Genomic DNA, 21,416 nt, shown 5'->3' with positions numbered 1-21,416 from the left:
ACTTCCTGCAGAAACAACCTGAAACGCTAATGACCTGGGGATTTTTATTATCTCAAAGAAATAACAAAACTGCAATTCAGTACGCCAAGTGAATTAATTCAAAAAATAAGGGGATAGAAAGTCTGTCAGTTGTTGGCTCAATTCTAGGAATTATTTGATTTGTCCAAGGTTATTCATCTAGTTAAGGTCAGAGTTGGGCAATCAACTTTAGCAAAGTTTATTATTATAACTATAACTCAAAAAGTACAGGGGACTGACTTGTGACTCTTCTCTTTGATCATTCCTGTTTAAGTGATTCAAATCAATTCATGAGATCACTTTCAAAATTTTTTGACCTTTAGTAGAATTCTACTTCAAAGCTCTGAGGTGACTTTGTTAGAGGAACTCAGGTTAGAGACCTGCCTAGGACTAGACTAGCCTAAGGCATCTGACTCTTGAGTCACTGCCTACATCAGTATGGAGATGGGGAGGATCAGGCTAGGACATCACCATAGAGTTGGATGAATGAATGCTTTTTGCCATAGCCTTCAAAGGCATGGTCTGAATACCAAAGAATAGTGGATACTGGAAGTATAGAATGTTGTTCCTTGACCTTTTTGTCCTTGAAAAATACCAAACAATAACATTGATAGGGTAGAACCGAATGGAAAGATAAATAAGGGGAGTGTTTGTATGACCAGACCACAGAGCCATTACCTACTGGTACAATTTTAACTGATTGTTCTGGCTGAAGTGAGACCTGCTTTTTTAAAAACATTATTTCTTCATTTTTCCACAAGCCTGTTGCTGCTTCCCGAAGACACAAACCCCACTGGGTGGCCTAAGGAGATCAAGCTCAGATGGCGTCTTACCTGATTATCCTGATGGTCCTCCTGTGTTTTGACCAAGGTGAGATGCTCTGAAATGAATTGAATTTTTCTGAGATTGTATAGAAAGTAATTTTGATGACTGAAAAATTCCCCTGTTGTCTCTCTGTGCAACTAAATTGCACTGGAGAGGTGGATTTCACCCTGTGTTTCCTTCTAGCAACTATGGGAAAGATTGATGTTTAAAACTCTATTTTTTGGAAAAGGTTTCAATTGTATTGGTGGAGTGAAATTCCAATACAATCACAGTCTCTATTTCTTTTATTCTTACTATGAGTGATATGGGAAATAAAAGCATAGACTTAGAAGGAAATATGGGAAATGGGTCCTCTGAAATCAGAGGACCTGGGTTCAAATTCTCCAAAGCTATCTTCTCCCAGTATCATCACAGACAAGTCCTCCATTTCTCTGAGAGTCTCAGGTTCCTCATCTATAAAATGAGGCTATTAGAGTAGACAGTTTCAAGGTCTTTTTCCAGCTCTAATTTGGGATTGTAGATTGAAAACTTTAGGACTTTAGACTATCTTCCATAACCTCTTCATTTTTAAAGATGAGGAAACTGAGACCTTGAGAAGTTGTGACTTGCCCAAGGTCACACAGGATGCAGGTTTAGAACCCAAGTCTTCCAGATTCCATAGTCATTGTTCTCTCTTTGTTGCAATGGTGCCTTTGAATCCACAGTCTGATAGCAATGATTATAGGGACAAGAAAGGAACCTGTGATTTCACCAATAGAAACAACTCCCAAGTGATGAGATTCCCTCCACCTTCTCTGAAACTTAGTCTTTGAGAATTGCTCACATGCTGCAAAATCACAGAATTTGAGAATTGAAATGGATATCAGCAACCATCTAATATCACAAATGATATCCCCACCATAATAAACCAGAAGGGTGGGTATTCTGCCCCTGCTTAAAGATCTCCAAGGAGGATTAGTCCACCACTTCTTGAGGAAGCCTACCCTTCTTCCTGCAAACAATAAAATAAAATTTACTGAGTCCTTTATTTTCAGAGAGATAGTAGAGTGGGCAGAATGCTGGGCCTGGAGTGAGGGAAGGTTCAAATCTCAGACCCTGGTTGTGTGACCTTGGGTAGGTCATTTAACCACTGAATGCCTCAGTTTCTTAACTGTAAAAAAATAAACTACTAATAGCTCCTACTTCCTAGGGTCATTGTGAGGATTAAAGAAACTATTTTTAAATGCTTAGAAAACTGGATGGCACATAGTAAGGACTATATTAATGTTATTCATAATTATTATTATTAAATGTTTGTTCTTTTCCTTTACTTACTCCTCTTCAAGAAGATCATGGCAGCTTTCCTGTCCTTTTTTTCTGATTTCATTAGTGAGAATGTCCATAACAATACAGTTCCGTTACTACAGTTGTCTATGTGGTCATGTTCATCAGCAGATAGACTCTCATGTTAAAGTCACTAAGTTAATGTTTGTGAATTATCTACAACCTTTGTGATGCTCCCCTGCCCCATTTTCCTACCATTCTACCACAGTCCTTCCAAAGAAGCAAAATGATGATGAATAGGGCTGAGACAGTTTTTACTTTTTTGTTTGCTGAGGAATTCTGTCATAAGGTCCTATATCTGAAAATGGGAGAAGTCTCCTAAGCTAGCTCCCTTATTTTACAGGTAAGAAAACTGAGGCCAAGGGAAAGCAAATTACTCATTCAAGGTCATAGAAGTAGCAAGCATTTGAGGAGGGATTTCCTTTGACTCCAGATTCAGTGTTCTTTCTACTGTGCCATAACAGCCAACCCAATGGTGATGAGCCTCTCCATCCTTAGCTGACTCCATTCACCAAATATAGCTGGCTTAATAGAACCTTTCAGAACTTGTACTCTTTGAGTTTACTTTTTAGGGTCACCTTTCTTCCAGCCATGAAGACACATTTGAATAGTAGAGGAGATAGACTGTTATTATTCAATAAATATTTGTGGAATGATTGAATAAGGAGGAAAAAACTGTAAAAATATAGTGAGGAGACTTGTGCTTTAAAAGGTTTCAAAGAAAGGATTCTTCACTTCTTAAAAAATTTCATGGACCTCTTTTGCAGTCTAGAAGAATCTATAGAGCCCTTCCAGAATAATATTTTTAAATGTGTAAAAGAAAATAAATAGAATTGCAAAAGAATCTAATTCCATTGAAATAAAGAGGTAAAAAAAATTTCCATCCGTATTCAAGAACCCTCTTAAACATGGATGTTCAACTTTTTAGCTCTTCTGGGCTGCATTGTCCAACAAAAACTTGGGTTGCAATCCTTGACAAGGTTTTATTGAGTGAAATGGCCCAGCTCCAAACTCTATACATAAATTCTTTTAATTAAAATCTTTTGTTTTAAACCCTGGGAAGAGCAATGCATTTGGAATCAGAGAACCCAAGCTTGAATCTTAGACCCATTTCTAGAGAACTTTAAGTCTAAAAATTGAAGGTGGGTGGTCATGTTATTATTCAGAATTGGGGTCAAATAATTTGATAGTTGACTTTTGAACCCAGATTCCAAGGAGAAAATCTTCCTTATAACTTTCCTTATAAGATTCCAAAAAAGAATTTCAAGTCTAGTTCTGTTTTTAAAAAATTTTTATTTTAATTAATTAATTTGGAGACTGGGTCTTTCTATTTCGCCCAGGTTGGGAATTTAGGAGTCACTCACAAGACTGACCTCACTGTTGATGGGTATAGGATCTTTGACCTTCTCTGTTCCTAACTTGGGCTAGTTCATTTCTTCTTAGGCAATCTAGTTTCCCCCATCCCTAAATCTTACCATTTGTAACTTGAAATTCCTGAAATCCAGTTATCCACCAGCCTGTCTCTCTGGTTGTATCGTGGTGATTACAGATGGGCGCCATCATGTTTTCCTGCTCCTATTTTTATTTTAAATACTACTTCTAATTAAAAATTGCCGAAATGGGGCAGCTAGGTGATGCAGAGGATAGAACACCCGCCCTGGAGTTAGAAGGACCTGAGTTCAAATTCAGCCTCAGACAATAATTACCTAGCTGGGTGATCTTGGGCAAGTCAGTTAACCCCACTGCCTAGCAAAACAGCAACAACAACAACAACAAAAACAAAATTGCTGTAGCATAGCCTTGGCTTTTCACAGAGTCTCTGAGATCCTGAGGGACCCAAAGGATTCATCAGGGAAATAGAGGAATCCAAGAGCCCCTACTTTAAAGTTTGAGCCTCTTGTTTATTTAATTAAAATTTTCTCTTCCTGTCCATGGAAAAGAACAGTGTCTGAACAAATTAAGGGATCATAGAAAAACTGAGCAAGTAAACAAATGAAGCACAATACCCATCTTTTGAAACCTCTCAATCTCCAGCTAATTAAGGCCAAAATTTTGGTGGAAAAGGGGTTCAAGGAATGCTTGGAATAATTCTTCAGTCCTCTCATTAATGTTACTGTGGTCACATAAGCTCCTCATGGAATGATGAAAGAAGAAGAAGAAACCTCATAGATAAGATATTCTTCCTCAAGTTACAGAAAAGAAAACTAAGGCCCAGAGACAGCAATTTGTCCCACAACAAGACTTCCAGACCAGTATTCTATCCATTAGGCCATCTAATTGCCGTTTATTACATACTATATAAGACCAAAAAGGATGAAAACATTCTATTCATAGAAAACTATAGTGATGTTTCTTCAATCAAACTATAAATATTGTAATATTTATTATCTACATGTTCCTGGTCCTACCCATCTTATCACTAAACCAATAAGTCTTTAGTTATTGTAGATTAACTAAGGTTTTCTTTATCATGCTTTTTTCTTTCTCCAGGTAGTTGAGATGACTTTCACACAGTCCTTTCCAGTCTTTAAAGTCCATTAATTCAAAGGTTTGAGGACAGCTCATTGAAAATGTTGCAGATTATTGTTCAGTTTAGATTGAACTAAAGGAGGCCTCTGAGACTCTTTGATTCCATGATACCTTGCCGGGCACTGGGACAGAAACAAAAGTTGAATTGGACATTGTCCTCATCCTTTCAGACATATCATTCTAAGCAGTAGCACATGAACACAAAAATGATAACAACAAAACATACAATAATTTTTTCTCCTATTTTGATTTTAAATACAACTTCTTATTAAAAATTGCTGTTGGGGCAGCTAGGTGGTTCAGGGGATAGAGTACCTGTCCTGGAGTCAGGAGTACCTGAGTTCAAATCCAGCCTCAGACACTTAATAATTACCTAGCTGTGTGGCCTTGGGCAAGTCACTTAACTCCATTGCCTTGCAAAAACCTAAAAAAAAAATTGCTGTACCATAGCCTTGGCTTTCCACAAAGTCTCTATGAGATCCTAAGGGACCCAAAGGATTTACCAGGGAAGTAATAACAAAAACGCACAATATGAGATCAGAGAGCTATAAAACAAAAGGCTAAGAGAGAATCTATTTATAGGAGGAAGAGGGAAGGAAATTAGGAAAAGCATCCTAGAAGAGGAGGAATTTGGGTTGGCTTTTCAAGGTGGACTGAAGTTCAGCAACAACTGAAAAGTGGGAGGGAAGGGTGTGAGCAAAGATCCAGTGCTCAGAAAGCATAGGCCTTGTTCTGGAAAAAGAGCCCAGTCTGGCTTGGCTAGAGATCTTGCAAAACCCTTAAGAATGAGGCCTTTATGATACTGTGGAAACAATGTAAAGACTAACAGACTGTCTTCTTTGGGGGGGGAGGGGGTTAGGGAGGGAAGCAAGACTAGGGGAAAAATGACAAAATTCAAAATAAATAAAATCTTTCTTTTATTAAAAAAAAGAATGAGGCTTTTATGATACCATGGAAACAATGTAAAGACTAACAGACTGTCTTCTTTGGGGGGGGGGGGGTTGGGGAGGGAAGCAAGACTAGGGGAAAAATTATAAAATTCAAAATAAATAAAATCTTTCTTTTATTAAAAAAAAAAAGAATGAGGCCTTTAAAATAAGAACAAACAAGCTGAGGAATGACAGCAACACTCCACTGAGACTTCTTATAGACTCTGTCCTGAGTCATTTCCTGCTTCAAAATATTCAGTGCTATGTCCATTTCTGGGTTCCCCATGTTAGGAAGGATGTTAACCAAGGACAACATGTCCGGGGAAGGCAGTTGGGAGGGGAAGGGGCTGGAGACGGTACCCCATGGCAGAAAAGGACTTTTCAAGGACATGATCTCCACTTGGAGAAGGAGGAAAACTTGGGCCTTGTCATTAGCTCTAAAACATTCTGATTCTGCTACTTGCTGGCTTTGTGATCACATGCAAGTTGTTTCTGGTCTTTGGACCTCTTTTTTCCTCCCCTAAATGGATATATCCTTCCTTATTAGGCTGCTGGGAGGAGAGCACTTTGTAAACTGTAAAGGGCTTGAGAAATGGCAGCTTTTCATTTTTTGCTGTTGTCTGAATTCTGAAATTCCAAAAGTCAAGAGGTGGGTCCTCAGCTTCACAAAGTGGCATCAAAGAATGTAAGTGGTACCAGGGATCATATACATTATAGGGTCCATTGTCTCATCCAAGTCAGACAAGTAGCATTCCAGGAACTGGAGGCTTCCTACTGACTTAGATCATCCATTTGATTGTGAAGATTATGAGAAATTGATTGAGGTGGGGATTGGAAAAGGAAGGAAGAGAAATAGGTGGAGACAGAAAAGTGAGAGAGAGGGAGAGAAAAAAAGAAAAGGAGAGAGACAGAGAGAGACAAAGACACACAGAGAGAAAGACGGGGGGAGAGAGACAGAGAAGACAGGAGACAGGAGAGAGAAAGACAAAAAGATGACAGAGGGAGAGAGAAAAAGAGACAGAGGGAGAGGGAGAGAGAGAGACAGAGGGAGAGAGAAGAGACAGAGAGAAGCAAAGAGGGTTAGAGAAAGAGAGAGAACATTTAACCTTGAAGATTCTTTGGTTTCCTGTAGAGTCCCACTTCCTGGACTCTCTCAATTTTCCCCAGGTGAGCATTGGAGGGGCAGGGGACAAGGATGACAAAGGAGACAAGTACTCCATCAAGATCTCCAAGTGCTCCATTTATTTACCAGAATAAAAGTGCTTAAAAACCTTTCCAGTCTCTAATCCACTTCCACTCTGGGGGTACTTAGGAAAACAACCTTCTGATGCTCAAAGGAACTATGGGAGGATAATAATAATTTACAATGGTTCCCAACAGTTTCTGTGTTTCTGTCTCCAGCATTAGGCACAGTGTCTTGTACCCAGAAGTATTTCATAAATGATTGAAATCGGATGGCAACTGCCTCCCTATAACTTCCAACCTCTATGCCAGTTCCACCCTCTGGTACTGAGTAGAGAAAAATCTAAACCTTCTTCTCCAAGCCTATTGTTTAAATATTTGATTCCAGCTGATCCTATCCCATTCAAAATGCTTTCACCTTCAGATTAACCACCACCAGACTCATCCCTCAGAAGAGTTGAACTACATTCTCTTGGTTCTCTCTGCCTCCTGGTCAACCTTCTTTTGGAGGCTGTTCTTTTTGTCATTGTCCTATCTACAATGCCATATCCTCGGAGGACCTATCCAGGGCATAGAAGCAACTCACCTTTCATAGAACTGACAGCTGAACATAATACTCCTAATGTGTCTGACCAGGTCCTATCATTTAACCCTCCTCATCCTCATTTACTGAATCTATAAGTGACAAAATTGGACTGGATGATCCCCAAGCTTCCTTCCAGCTTAAACCTTCAGTATTCCATGTTTTGTTTCCCCCCAGCTCTGGTATTCGATGTTTTAATGTTTTATTTGTAAAAGGCTCTTCTAATCTAATATTTCATGTTCTAAGGCACTAACATCCTCCTTTCATACAAATGGTCAAAAAGCATTTACTTTTGTTTAATCATTTTTCATCAAGTTTGTCTCTTCATGACCCCATCTGGGGTTTTCTTGGTAAAGATACTGGAGTGGTTGGCCATTTCCTTCTCCAGTTCATTTTACAGATGAGGAAACTGAGGCAAACAGGGTTAAATGACTTGCACAAGATCATATAGCTGTTACTGCTTCTGCTGCTGCTATTACTATTACTCCTGCTGCTATTACTATTACTACTGCTGCTATTCCTGTTACTACTGCTGCTGCTGCTGCTGTGGCTCCTCCTCCTCCTTCTACTGTCACTACTACCACTACTACTACCACTATTACTACTGCTACTACTATTACTACTGCTACCACTACTACTACTATTACTACTACCACTATTATTATTACTACTACCACTACCACCACCACCACCACTACTACTACTACCACTGCTACTACTACAACTATTACTACTACTATTATTATTATTACTACTACTACTGCTACTACTACTATATTGCATTATATTGTGCTTCCTATGAGGTCAGTGAATTGAGGACAGCTTTTCATTCTGGTTTGGTTCTTCCCACAGGGAGTACTCTGGAGTGCTATCAATGTATAGGGGACAGCTGCCATGGAAAGAGCCAAAGCCCCACCAACTGTTCATCTTCTGATGCCTACTGTGAGACTATTGTGATAAGTGCCCAGCTTGGTAAGTTCCTGCTAAGATAAAGAACAATGAGGAAGATGAATAAAAACTTCTATTGACTAATATTTGTAAAGTGTTTCCTTCAAAACAGCCCAGTGAAGTAAGTAATGAGGATTATTGAGCACATTTTATAGAGAAACAAATGAAGTTCAACAAAGGGAAATGACTTGCCCAGTGGAAGGGATGGACTTTCAACCTTGACTTTCTGATTATTAATTTCTTGACTTTTCCTCTATAGGGAAGTTATAGGACTTGTTTTATTTGATACATAAATGTGATATGCATCAGTCAATGAATATTTACCAATCAATAACCATGTGTCTGTCTATCTCTGTGCCAAGTGTATTGGGGAGTTTGAAGAGTGAAGGAGATCATAGTCTCTGACCTTAAGGAGCTCAAAATCCAATTGAGGAAAAATGATTCAAACAGGTAGAATGGAGCTCCATTGTAGATTTCTGTAAGGAAGTGTTCAGTTGTATGATTAAAAACTCTAGATGTTCAAGGGGGAAGTGGAGTGCATTCAAAAGAATGCTGCATACAGAGGCACATGACATGTTCAAAGCCCTACTCTTCTGCTTACTACTTTTGTGACAGTGAGTATATCATTTCTCTTCCTTTGTGTCTCATTTTCCTCATCCACAAAATAAGAGTTGGTGACCCTGAATATCCAGTCTATCTCTGGTTCCTAGGATCTTGAGATAGAAAACATAGCACAGAAGAGCTGAACCTCTAAAGAGAGAGACAGACAGACAGACAGACAGAGACAGAGAGAGAAAGAGAGAGAGAGAGAGAGAGAGAAATGATGGATGGATGGATGGTTGGATAGGTAGAGAGATAGATGAATGGGGAGATAGATAATAGCTAGGTGGATAGATGGATGAATGAATAGATAGATAAATTTTGGGTAGAGAAAAAGATAAATGGTAGATAGATGAATAAAATGGATGACTTAGAGAAAATTGGTGAATGAATGAATTTTTACTATGTTCTAGCGACTGTGCTAACCCCTGTGAATGTAAACAAAAGCAAGAAAATTCTTACCCTATAATGTATTTAAATTTAAATTCAAATATAAGGTATTTTATTAGTTTGAGGGGCAAGCAGAAAGAAACCTATAAAGAGGAGTTGGAAAAGGAGATGACTATATAGTGGAGGGTGGAGATGGAGATGATAGCAGGTAGCGTAATGTGGAAGGCATTGGGAAGGTCAACAACACTTTTCTTCAAGAATTAACTGCTTTCTTTCAGGGCAGCTAGGTAGTGCAGTGGCTAGAGCACCAGCCCTGGAGAAAGGAGGATCTGAGTTCAAATCCAGTCTCAGAAGCATAATAATTTCCTAGCAGTGATACCTTAGGCAAGTCACTTAACCCCATTGCCTTACAAAAGCCCCACCCAAATTAACTGCTTTCTATTCTTTAAGCATGCATTCAGCATGGATACCTCCCAGAGCCAAGCAAGTATTACTTTAGCTCTTCCCCTTGTCCTCAGGGAATACTCTTCCAAGAGTCTATGCATAATACCTGAACACTCCCATGACTTTGGCTAATGAAATTTCCTTTGCCTGTCATATCTTCCTCCTTACCCTGTCCTTCCAAGCTCAGCTCCAACATCATCAGTTCTGCTGAAATTTCTTCCCTAGTTCCCCACTGCAGCAGTGATTTCTCTATTATCAGATCTTGTAGCACTATGGTTCTATGGTCATGCTACATTCCTCCCCTGAGGTTCCTGTTCTATCAGCTTCTCTCTATCTATGCATGCTATGGGGAGAGGCAGAAAGAGGTCTAGACTTGCCCATGACCTGGGTTTGAGTTTCAGCTCTGTCACTTCCTAATTGGGTGACCATGAGCGTTGTCATTCCTTTTAGTCTAGGATACTATTTCTTGTGTTTTCTACCTCTCAAGGCAGATGTGAAGAATACTCTGTAAAGTCTTAAATTTCTATACAAATGTGGATTAATATAATTACTACTAGATTATAAACTCCTTATAGGTAAAAACAGGGATTTTTAGTTCTTCCATAGTTTTAAACACAGGACTTTGAATAGGGGAGTTATTTGGTCTAGTTTTTGAATGAATGAATGAACAACTTACTCTTATCAAAGGACTAATCATTCATTCCCATAGATTATCCAGGCTCCTGGTTTCTTCTACCTTTGGCATAGTAGAAAGAACATTGGCCTGGACCTTAGGAGAGTGGTCTCTAGATTTAGGCCTGCATAGAATCACTTGAGACCTGAGCCTGATCTTATGATACTTAAAGGTCTTAGTCTTCTCCCTCAAACTAAAATAATGCCATTATATTAATGAAAGGGTTGACCTCCATGGCATCTAAGCCCCCTCCCATCTTTGACATTCTAAGTTCTTCCAACTCAGACATTCTAAACTGAGGCTCCTCCTAGCTCCTATACACTTCATCCTAAAGTCTCTCTGAGTACTTATATTCTCTGTTCAAAGATCCTAGCTCAAACTTTCTGCAGTCCAAGGCCTCTCCCAGCTCTGACATTCTTATTACAAGAACCATTCTGGCTGGGTTGATCTGTTGTTCTGTTACTCCTGGTTCCTCCCTTTGGGAAATTTTGGAACGTTCCACTGCAGGAGGGTAGTGGAGGGAAAGAAGAATTTATGATCTTCAAATGAGTCAAAGGGTGTTGCCTACATTTAGTTACTGGTTTCTGGTTGGAATCAACAAAAAATAACACTTTGGTCCCAATAGAGTCCTTAACTTCTCCCCTTATTTTTTTTCCCCCTATCCTGTTTACTACTGGTTGCTCAGAAAGGAAAAGGGCTCTTTAAGCCAGAGTTGTTATTTCTGAATATCTTTCTTGTTATCTGGTTTGCAAGGTGGGGTGGAAAGTGAGGCCTGTTCAGGGATGTGTAAAAATCCATCATTAAATTTTCAGTGTTAACATTTATATTTTGGAAATCAATAACTGTTACAAATTAAGGCTTGATTTATTATCTATTGATAGTCTCAACTTAAGAAAGTGACAGAGAAAGTAATATGTATAATAATGTATATTGTATATGGCATCATGCATTAATAATGCATATTAGACTTAAAAGTGTTTCCCAATTACCATTTTGGTTACCAGTTGTTAAACATTTATCAGCATGCCCCTGAATCAGTTCCAAAACCATTGGTCCACTTGCATACTCTGTCCTACAGAGTCCAGATACCAGGGACAAAAGTAAAACAAAGAAACCAACGAAAACAAAACCAAAAGATATTCATTCTACTGACTTGGACAGATTGAGTTGGTTTTGTTCCCAGCCCCACCCTCCACCTGTAACTCCAAAGCACTTAGTGTCCACAGCATGGGACTGGGGAGTGGTGGAAATAGTGCAACCTTCCAAGAGGCTTGGTTGGCACACTAGCTCTGCCAGGGCATTTCTGTGGTGCCTTGGGTGAATCTTTTCCCTCATCTAGGCCCCAGTTTCCTCTTCTGAAGAATGAAGAGGTAGGGACAGCCCATCCCTCATGTCCCTTCTAGCTCTGCTGTTTGGTGACTCAGTCCCATTGCTTACTAAGTTACTCCTGCATGTGAGTAAAAGTTCCCCACCTAGATGTTTGGCGTGATCTCAAACCAGCTATAGCTCTCTAGCTTGGAAGTCGTCCTCACAATGGCCCGGGGCTGTCCAAGGGATACCTGAATTAGGACCCTCAGAAGTCTTCCCCACGAAGGGTCTTCTAGCCTGGGCTTAAAGGACTCCAGAGAGTTCCTTCACTCCTCTCTCCCTCCCTCCCTCCCTCCCTCCCTCCCTCCCTCCCTTCCTTCCTTTCTTCCTCCTCCCAACCTATATCTTTCTCTCTCTCTCTCTCTCTCTCTCTCTCTCTCTCTCTCTCTCTCTCTCTCTCTCTTCTCCTTCCTTTCCTTTTTTCTCTTTCCTTCTCTTTCCTTCTTTCTTTCCTTCTCTCTTTTTTCTTTCCTTCTTTTCTTTCTTTTTCTTTCTCCTTTTCCTTCCTTCCTTTTTCTCTCTCTCCTTCCTTCCTTCCTTCCTTCCTTCCTTCTTTCTTTCTTTCTTTCTTTCTTTCTTTCTTTCTTTCTTTCTTTCTTTCTTTCTTCCTTCCTTCCTCCCTCCCTCCCTCCCTCCCTCCCTCCTTTCTTTCTTTCTTTCTTTCTTTCTTTCTTTCTTTCTTTCTTTCTTTCTTTCTTTCTTTCTTTCTTTCTTTCTTTCTTTCTTCTCAGTAACTCAGTAACCTCCCTCATCTTTTTTTTTCTATTTTCTTGTAATTCAAGACAAGAAAGTACATGCCTCAACTTATAAACAGGCTTATGGAACAGAAGTCTGATGACAACTTAAGACTTCTCAAATACACCTTTCCCCCAGGACTTCATAATGTTTGCTGCTTGTTTAGCCTATTTGAACCCATGTGGTTGGAGCGGGGAGGGAAAATGGGCATTGAGTTGAAAGTCATTCTAATCTAAATAGTCAGCTATTTCTGATACTCAATGTGGTTTTATCCAGAAAGATCTGGATCATTGATTCTATCCTTCTTTGCTTTTCTCTTGTGTTAAGGGGAATGGATGTGTGTGTAGTTAAGTGTGTTAGAGCATGTGTGAATGTGTGTATTTATATTATATGTGTGTGTGTGTGTGTGTGTACCTGTATGCAACAACCATAGCAGCACCCGTTCCTAAAGGGCTTTGAGGATGACTAAGACTCTTTGAGATATGAAGAGTTACTGTGTTAGGAATCCTACTTTATATGGGGGGAACTAAGACAGAAAAGGGAAGGTCCTGGCATTGGGTCATGTATGTCAATCAATTAGCATTGATTAAATACCTACTATATATCAGACAATGCCCTAAGTGCTAGCTCACATGTTCTGGTTTATAGATCTAGAGCTGAAAGGGATCTCAGAAACCTTGTAGTCTACCCACCCACATTTTACAGATAAGGAAACTGAGACCCAGGGAGAACCTTATTCTCTACACAGCTTTAGCTAGTTGGAACAGTAGCTAGTGCCCTGGCCTTGAAGTCAGGAGTCGAGTTCAAATTTGGTAGCAGACACTTTCTAACTGTATGACCAAGGGTAAGTCACTTAAACCTCTTTGCTTTAGTTTCTCTATTTGTAAAATGAGCTGGAGAAGGAATTGGCAAACCACTCCAGGACCTTTGCCAAGAAAACTGGAGTGTCAGATACACCTGATGATGACTTAAGCATCAGAAGAAGGATCTGAACCCAGAATCTTTCAATACTTTATCTATCTTCTAGATCTTAGAGTTGATATTAGTATTTAAACTCAGATTTTGGGGTTCTTTCCATGAGACTATATAATTTTCTCAATAATTCTTTACACTTGTATAGCATTTGACCCAATTCTACAGGAGGCAAAAGAGGAAAGAAGTAATTGAGACTTTACCCTGCTTTACTTGATACATTGGCTCAAAAGAAGGTGGGAACCTGAATGGGTCTTAGAGCGTAGAAGAATGAGGAATAACAGAATGTATAGTCTCTCACTTTACAGAAGTGGTAAACCCAAGGCAGCAAGGGCCAGCAAACCCCTAAGTGCTGCCCAAACTAGTCTAAAATGTAATAAAGTGATTAACAAAAATAAATCAATAAAAACCATGCTAGATAGATAATGTTAATTTGTGGTTTTCTAAGCTGATATGTGACCTCCAGAGGTCTGTTTCTATTTGGGTGGAACTCTACTGCTTTAGAGCACAGAAAAGTGGGAGATCCTTTACAACCACAACTATTAGAGTTAAGAGGAAGCACAGAACCCAAAACATAAGAATTAGAAGGGACCCTAAAGCTTAGAACTTGAGAATTTGAAAGTAGCATAAAGATCATTTGGTCCAACATCCCTATTTCACAGAGTAAGTAATTGAGGCTCCCTAAAGAGCAGTGACTTGCCCAAAGGTCCAAAGCCAGAAAATGGCAGACTCAGACCCAGAAACCTGATCTCCTAACCGTTAGGTCTTCTCACCACATCTCACTCATCATCTCTTAGTATCTCAACAGCACTTCTTGGACTTGGAAGTTCTCTTACACCTCTAGGTAGTTATAGAGGTAGGTCAGAGAAGGCCTTAAGGAAGCATCTAGTTCTATGCTCCAAACCTAATCAAGATGTGGATTCTGGACTTTTGATTTAGGATTAATTTGCTTGTAAGGTCCAAAAGAAACAAGAACTTCTAAATTGCCATGTTCCACTTAGTTTAATCCCTCCCAGGACAGATTCTTCCTGACAAGTTATTTTCTGACCTCTGCCAAAAGACTTAGGGTGACTCCCCACAAGGCAATCTATTTTCTTGTTGGGCAACACTAATTGTTCAGAGGGTCTTTCCAATACTAAGCTAATAGAATTGCTCCCTGCATAGCTTCTTCTATTGCTCCCTGTTCTGTCCTAGAAAACTCCCTTGTTTTCTCTCTCCTCTGATTACACTGGATATTACTAGCTGGCCAGAAAGGAAAGATGTATTTAGGCTAAAATTATAATTTTTGAATCCATGAGTTTCTGACATACTATATAGGATAGAAAGCAGGGATGCTTCCAAAGCCAGAAGCCCACTTTCAAAATGAAACAAACATATTTTCCCCTCTGTACCAACCTTTAGAAAGAGGACCCTTAAGGTGAAAACTATTTTTTATAAAAATCCTAAACTATTGTTTATCTATTGAAATATACTTCCCTTTTCTAACTCTAGATCAATATGAGGCCAAACTCTTTATATACTTTAACAAAAATAACATGATAATAGATTGACACAGAAACAGATAGAAGGCAACTATCTTCTGTGTCTTTTATGAAGCTAGACATTAAAGAGATTTGCAAAAAAACCCCAACAATGCTACTCTCATTGATTTATTTTGGAAAATAGTTTATAATGATTTATTATTATTAATTAAGAAATATTTTAAATGATCAATTTTAATAATTAGTATCAAAAATCTTCATTGATATGACTCATAATTTTAGTGTCCTCAATAATTTTTAAAAGTTTGAGAAGTGCTAATTTAGAAAATATAATGTGTAAAGCATTAGCACCCTATGAACTAGAAAGGTCCAGGCACCTCCATTTTACAAATGAGGAAACTGAGACCTAGAGAGATTAAGCCTAGGACAAAATGAGAGAATTATTTTTTGTCAGAAGCGGTACTAACAGCTGAGTTTTGTGATTCCCAAACTAGAGACCTTACTAGGAGGCCATGCTGCCTCTGACTTACATTAGGGTAAGAATTCTTCTCACTCTCATGAGAATTCTGTGAGCAAGACTTTATTCATGTGAAAGCCTGCATCATACCAGCTTCTCTACATATAATCAACATTCAGAAGTTTGGTCTTTTGAATTAATCTCTTAATAGATTTTTCTGACTCTGCTTTCCTTCCCTCCCTCCCACAAATAACTGAGACACATGTATATGTATAACCATATTTGGAAGAACTTTCTCTCTCTCTCTCTCTCTCTCTCTCTCTCTCTCTCTCTCTATCCACTCACCTACTCATCCATCCACTCTTCTTCATTTCCAATACCGCCTAATTGTTTAACTGAATAAAATTCAAATTCCTGTATTTTGAGGTTCTCCACAATTTAGCAGTAACTAACCTTTCCAGTCTTATTTCACATTGCTTCTCTATGCATTATAGATTTCTGCCAAAATGAACAATACTTTGTCCTTTACCATATCCTCAATTCACTTTACTTCAACTTGATCCATATGTACACTCACTTCTCTATATCTAGAATGTCCTCTACCTCTCCTCTTCACTAGTGAATTACTACTTGAAAAAAATATATTTAAAAAAATTCAATGGAAACACTACCTCCTCCAGGAATTCTTCCCTGATTTCAGTTGATTTTCATATTTTATGGTCATCTGCATGTGTGTTATTTTTCTTTTTTGGATTGGAAATTTCAAGGGAATAGGCACTGTGTCTTATCTTCATTTTGAATGAGCTGGAGCTCATTGTTAATGGTGAAGGTTCTCTGATACATATCTTGGATTTTCCTCTCTTTTTCTAGATACTCACAAGTTTGAAAACATCATCCAGAAATGCTCCTCCACCTGTGAGCCCTCCAACACAACGCTTGGCATGGTACATGTGACATCGTGGTGTTGTAACCACACCCTGTGCAACACCAATGGAGTGACTCACTTGACTGCCAGTAGCAGAACAGTAGCTCTGGCAGTATTGACCCACTTTGCCTTCCTTCTACTTGGGAATAGACTCTGATGTATTAACCAACCAGTGGATTCATTCGTCAGGGAGCATTTAATGAGTGCCTACTGTATGCTCGTCAAAATCAAAATGGACTTGCCCTAGGGAAGCTTACCTTCAAATGAGTGACGATATAAACCTATATTGATAAATACAAAACATTTTAAAAACTGTTTGCTCTTAAAGAATCTACTCTAAACTATTTTCTGGGAAATCCCAGGTTATATTTACTCATTGCTGTGAATCTGGGGAGATAAAACACCTAGGTGACTAGAAAAATATCGTTCTGGAATTAAGTAGATGAATTTCCAAACCTTCCATTAGGAATTACCCAATGAGTTAGAGACACATTCCCAGGGGTTTCTTAATTAGACCTTCCAATCAACTTAACTCAATAACCATCTATTAAGTACCAAATGTGTGTAGAGTTCTGTTTTCACTATTTGGGGAGCCATAAAGGTTACCTTCCTGCTGTGTATGAAACTAGCAGGGGACAAGAAGAACTTTGGTGTTGAGTGCTGACATCTGGAAGGCTAAACTTCCTTCTTATGCTGATTGTTGTCCCAATACTTCACCTCAAAATTCCCCTGTCCTTCAGACCATCTCTCTCTCCCCCTGCACCCTGGGACATTATCCCTGTAAAAATCCTTTCTCTGGAACTCAGTTTTACACAATTTATAGAATATGAATTGGAGAGCACCACAGAAGCCATCCAGTTCAATCTTAAACTTGAACAAGAATTCCCTGTGAGGTAGAATAATGGCAGAATGGTCATTCAATTTTTGCTTACAGACCTCCAGGGACAGGGAACTCACTACCATGTGACAGTACACTCCACTTCTGTACAGTTTTCACTGCTGATTTTCCATATAGGAAGTCTAATTGAATCTACTTGCTACCTCCATCCATTTGGTTCTCCAGGGTAAATCCCATCTGATGTAGTTGGATGTAGTTGTGAAGTTTCCACCCTCTTCCCCAAGTCCCCATCCTTGAATCTTCCTTTCTCTAGGTTCTTTCCATTTATCCTCATATAGCATGAACTTAGAAGACCTCACTTTCTCTATTACTTGCTAGCTTATTAAAGTCTCTCCTTGACTGTCTATCTTAAAATGAATATGACCCTCTTGAATCTAGAGTTTAGATGTTGACTGACCAGGGCAGAAGAAACCAAGACCATCATCTCCTTTGATTTTTGGATGCCTTGCCTATCATCCTTGTTTGCAAAAACAACAACAAAAATATCAATAAACTCACTTGGTCAGTCTATTTCTAATTCTAAAATTCTAGGACACTATGATGATGTATTATTTCATGATTTTCAAGGTTTTCCATACATTATCCCATGGAGATAATTTCTTGGCGGTTAATAGGGAAGGTGTTATTAACCACATTCAATAAATATGGATTTTGGACTGAGGTCCAAAGAAATAGACTGATTTTCCCACATAGCTAGTAAGAGACTAATAGAGACTAGAGCCATGTTCCCCTTGGGAATTTTTCCATTTCCTTCCATTTTTAAGAGGGCAGAGTCACTTCTAGTGACCCCAGAAGAATAGATTCACCTGTCCAGTTCTGCTTTTTTCCACCTTAGGAAGTGGTTTATATCCTTTATCTCAGTTTTGGCTTTCACAACCATGCTTTGAGACAGCCAGGGAAAGATCATTAGCTTCCATTCATCGGTGAGAAAACTTAGGCCCAGGGAGATTGTGTGCTCTTAGAGGACAGAAGGAATTAGTCATGGATCTAGAATAGACTGAGCTGGTAGGGGCAGAGGCCCAAGGGAGGTTTTGTTGATTCTACTGCTAAAATATCTCTTTTGTCCATCCCCTCCTCACCATTCTTCTTACTACCACCCTGGATCAAGATCCCCATCCATCACACCTTACTTAGTCTATTGTCTCTTAACTGTTCTCTCATCTCAAGGCTAATCTTTACATAGTTGCTGGGGAAAAAATGATATCTTTTTATTTACCATATTAACCCTCTGCTTAAAATTCTTCAGTGTCTCCCTATTGCCTCTGAAATAAAATTGAAAAAAATGCTAAACTTATTTCACAGTCTGGCTTCAATCTAGCTTTCTAATCACAGGGATGATTTATCATTTGTGTCTTAGCATCCACAGCATCTAGCACAGTACCTGAAAAATAAATGCCTAGTAAAATGCTTATTGACTGATTAGTTGATTATTTTAGACTTTTTGATAAAGCCAGACCTGAGCTAAGGTAATAACTAACAGTAAGAAGAGCAGGAGGAGTTTAATACACATTTAATACATTTTTTTTACTTAAATTGACATCTAGATTCAGGTGCACTAATCCTCAAGGAAGTCTAAATGACAGATGCTCCTCCAAGCAATCTTGATTCTCTCCTTCAGAAAAGTATAAAAGGTATTTTTTTCCCAAAGCATTTTCAAGGTCCAATTGCTATAACACTGATCCCAAACTTCTGGATCAATAAAGAGCAGTTTTTAAATTTCTCCTGGATTATTTTAATGACCAGATCTCCTTTGGCAAAGCAAAAGGGAAGGGAAGCAAAGATAATCTTCCTGGAAATTCAAGCAACAAACACATGTTTTATAGTATAAAAGCACTGATGGGATCCTTCAGGTCTAAAAGAGCCTAAAATGTGAAATATCAGAATTGGAAGGGACTTTGGAAATTAACTGATATAATGCCACCCTTTCATAAAAAGGAGAACTTAGAGACAAAGGAGGAAAGTGACTTGACTAAGATCACATAGCTAGTAAAGGTCAGAGTCATAGTTTCAATATAGATTTTCTAACTCTAGGTCTAGAATTTTTCCTAATAAACAACATTTTAGAAGTTTCCAATATAACAGGTAAGCATAAGCATTAAAAGAGTAAACAGGAGTTTATTAGCACCATTTGACAACTATCTCTTCCCTTGTGTTAAGTTGCATTCTGCAGAGAAGAGGGAAAAGGGAAATCAAGAGAAATGGACCTCTAGGGTACTACTGCTCCCCCCCTCCACTATCCTTCAGACTGTGACAAGATCATTCCCTTAGAGAAATGTGTAGGAAATTCTTGCCCTCAAGGTCCCTCCTAGCTCAAAGATTCTAGAATTTCATGGTTCATTCAACATAATTCTCAGTGAAGAAAAGGACTAACAATGTTCAAGAAAGACCAGGTGCAGTCCATGAAGGACTCATTCTCCAAATGCCAAGCCACCACAAGTGGCTCAAGACTGACAGCTGACTCTACCTTTGGCAGGATCTCTCTGTGAATGGTGATGAAATGGAATACTTAAGCTCAGACTGGATCTTGAGAACTGATAGTTGATTTTTTCAGACTGAGCATTTATACTTTGGAAATCAGCAAATGCTACAAATCAGATTTTGTTGAATGTCTAAACTAGAGAAAGTGATGGAGAAAATGTTACTAATGAAGATTACGTTTAAAAGATCCCCCCAGAGAACTGGTTGTTAAGCTTTTACCACTACCACACTTTTCAGAAGCATCAGTCTTCTAGTTGGTCTACAATTTATATGTGTGCATTAATTACCCAATCAGATCCTGGAGTAGATATAGTCCTATTAGGAAAACTCTTTCCCTTCATTCCACCATTGATTGTGGGACTCAGTGATGGAGTCACTTATTATATAAAAGTTTTAATCAGAATATTAGTAATGAATGAAACAAATAATATCAATGAAACCGATGTAGGAATTTCCCTCTCCTCCCTAGCCTAAGTGATAAACTTTTCATAGATATATGCTTCATTTAAGATAGCAATCCATCTAAATATCAGAAGTTGTTACTCTCCCATCATTCCCATGGGCAACTATCAGAAGGTCCACTTTTGCTCCAAAACTGCTAGATTGCCCATGTCCAGTCTACCTGAGAAGTACAGGTACTCAGTTGTTTTTGCTGGTTGCTCCCAAGGTAGCATAGCTTCATAAGCAAATTGCATCTGGTCCTGATGTCTTTGTCCCAACACCCAACTTCTTCACCCTTTGATTCCCACTAGTTTTCAGATATACTCATTTAATTTTTGCTTCTGTTCCTTTTATACTCAAAAAGAGAGAATTTTTTCATACAGGGCAAAATAGAGGTCTCTTGAATTCTTTTCAAAATCCAGAGAGGAATAATTTATAGAATCTTCTGGCATGAAGCTATACCCCCCCAAGAAAAATTCCTTCAACTTCAATTTGGGTCCTCTTATGTTGTCTAGGCCCTCAGCATTCTCCATTATCACTAGCTCTAAAACTCTGAGGCTAGACTCACAAGCATACTCACTTTAACCTTCCCCTACCCTACCTCCTCACTGGAGTCTGATCTGTGGATGTTATACAAAAAAAAAAAAAGACAATTATTTTAGGTGGGTTCATGTAAGAGGATGATTATAATAACTCTTGAAAAAGGAGTTAAGAAAACAACTTAACTCCTGACTTTCTCTGTAACCTTTGGAAAGTTACTATCCCATCTTGAATTTAAGTAAACTCATCTTTCAAATGAAGATAATAATGAAAATAAATTTACATGGTAACTATATATTTTCTTCACTGCAATTTTGTGAGGGGTAGTAACCAAGTTTTATCATCCTCATTTTACAGATGAGGAAACTGAGGTTCAGAGAAAGGAAATGACTTACCCAAGACTTCAAAAGTAGTAAATAGTAAAATCATTTTTTGAAAAAAGGTATCCTGATCTCATAATTGGAACTCTTTTTAAAGCAGTATTCTGACTTTAGTATCACCAAAGGTTCCTTCCTTCCTTTTATGGTGTTGGTGATAATAGAAATGGTGATGGTGATTGTAATAGTGATGCTGGTAGTAGTTGCAGTCATGATGGCAATGATTGTAGTGGTGGTGGTGGTTGTAGTAATGGTGGTAGTGGTAACAGTAGTCCAGGTGGTTGTGGTAGTAATAGTAGT

General features: G+C 38.7%; 1 protein-coding gene across 1 annotated transcript; it reads left to right on the top strand.

Moving 5' to 3' along the window:
• The first annotated feature begins 839 nt into the window (after window positions 1-839).
• On the top strand, window positions 840-16,582 carry LOC141498117 (lymphocyte antigen 6G-like). Its single transcript, XM_074201072.1, has 3 exons — window positions 840-888; window positions 8,242-8,361; window positions 16,328-16,582. Exons 1-3 carry the CDS (start codon window positions 840-842, stop codon window positions 16,537-16,539), a joined length of 381 nt encoding a protein of 126 aa, XP_074057173.1. The 3' UTR covers window positions 16,540-16,582.
• Window positions 16,583-21,416: the final 4,834 nt, after the last annotated feature.

Source organism: Macrotis lagotis, chromosome X (genome assembly GCF_037893015.1).
Source record: "Macrotis lagotis isolate mMagLag1 chromosome X, bilby.v1.9.chrom.fasta, whole genome shotgun sequence".
In the NCBI taxonomy this organism is placed as follows: domain Eukaryota; kingdom Metazoa; phylum Chordata; class Mammalia; order Peramelemorphia; family Peramelidae; genus Macrotis; species Macrotis lagotis.
This window is presented reverse-complemented; position numbering and strand designations above follow the sequence as displayed.

Bases quoted from the DNA above. Each gene is read 5' to 3' on its own strand.
- LOC141498117 (XM_074201072.1), top strand. From the start codon at position 840: ATGGCGTCTTACCTGATTATCCTGATGGTCCTCCTGTGTTTTGACCAA. The intron at 889-8,241 runs GTGAGATGCTCT...TTCTTCCCACAG, and splicing joins CCTCCTGTGTTTTGACCAAG to GGAGTACTCTGGAGTGCTAT. The intron at 8,362-16,327 runs GTAAGTTCCTGC...CTCTTTTTCTAG, and splicing joins TGTGATAAGTGCCCAGCTTG to ATACTCACAAGTTTGAAAAC.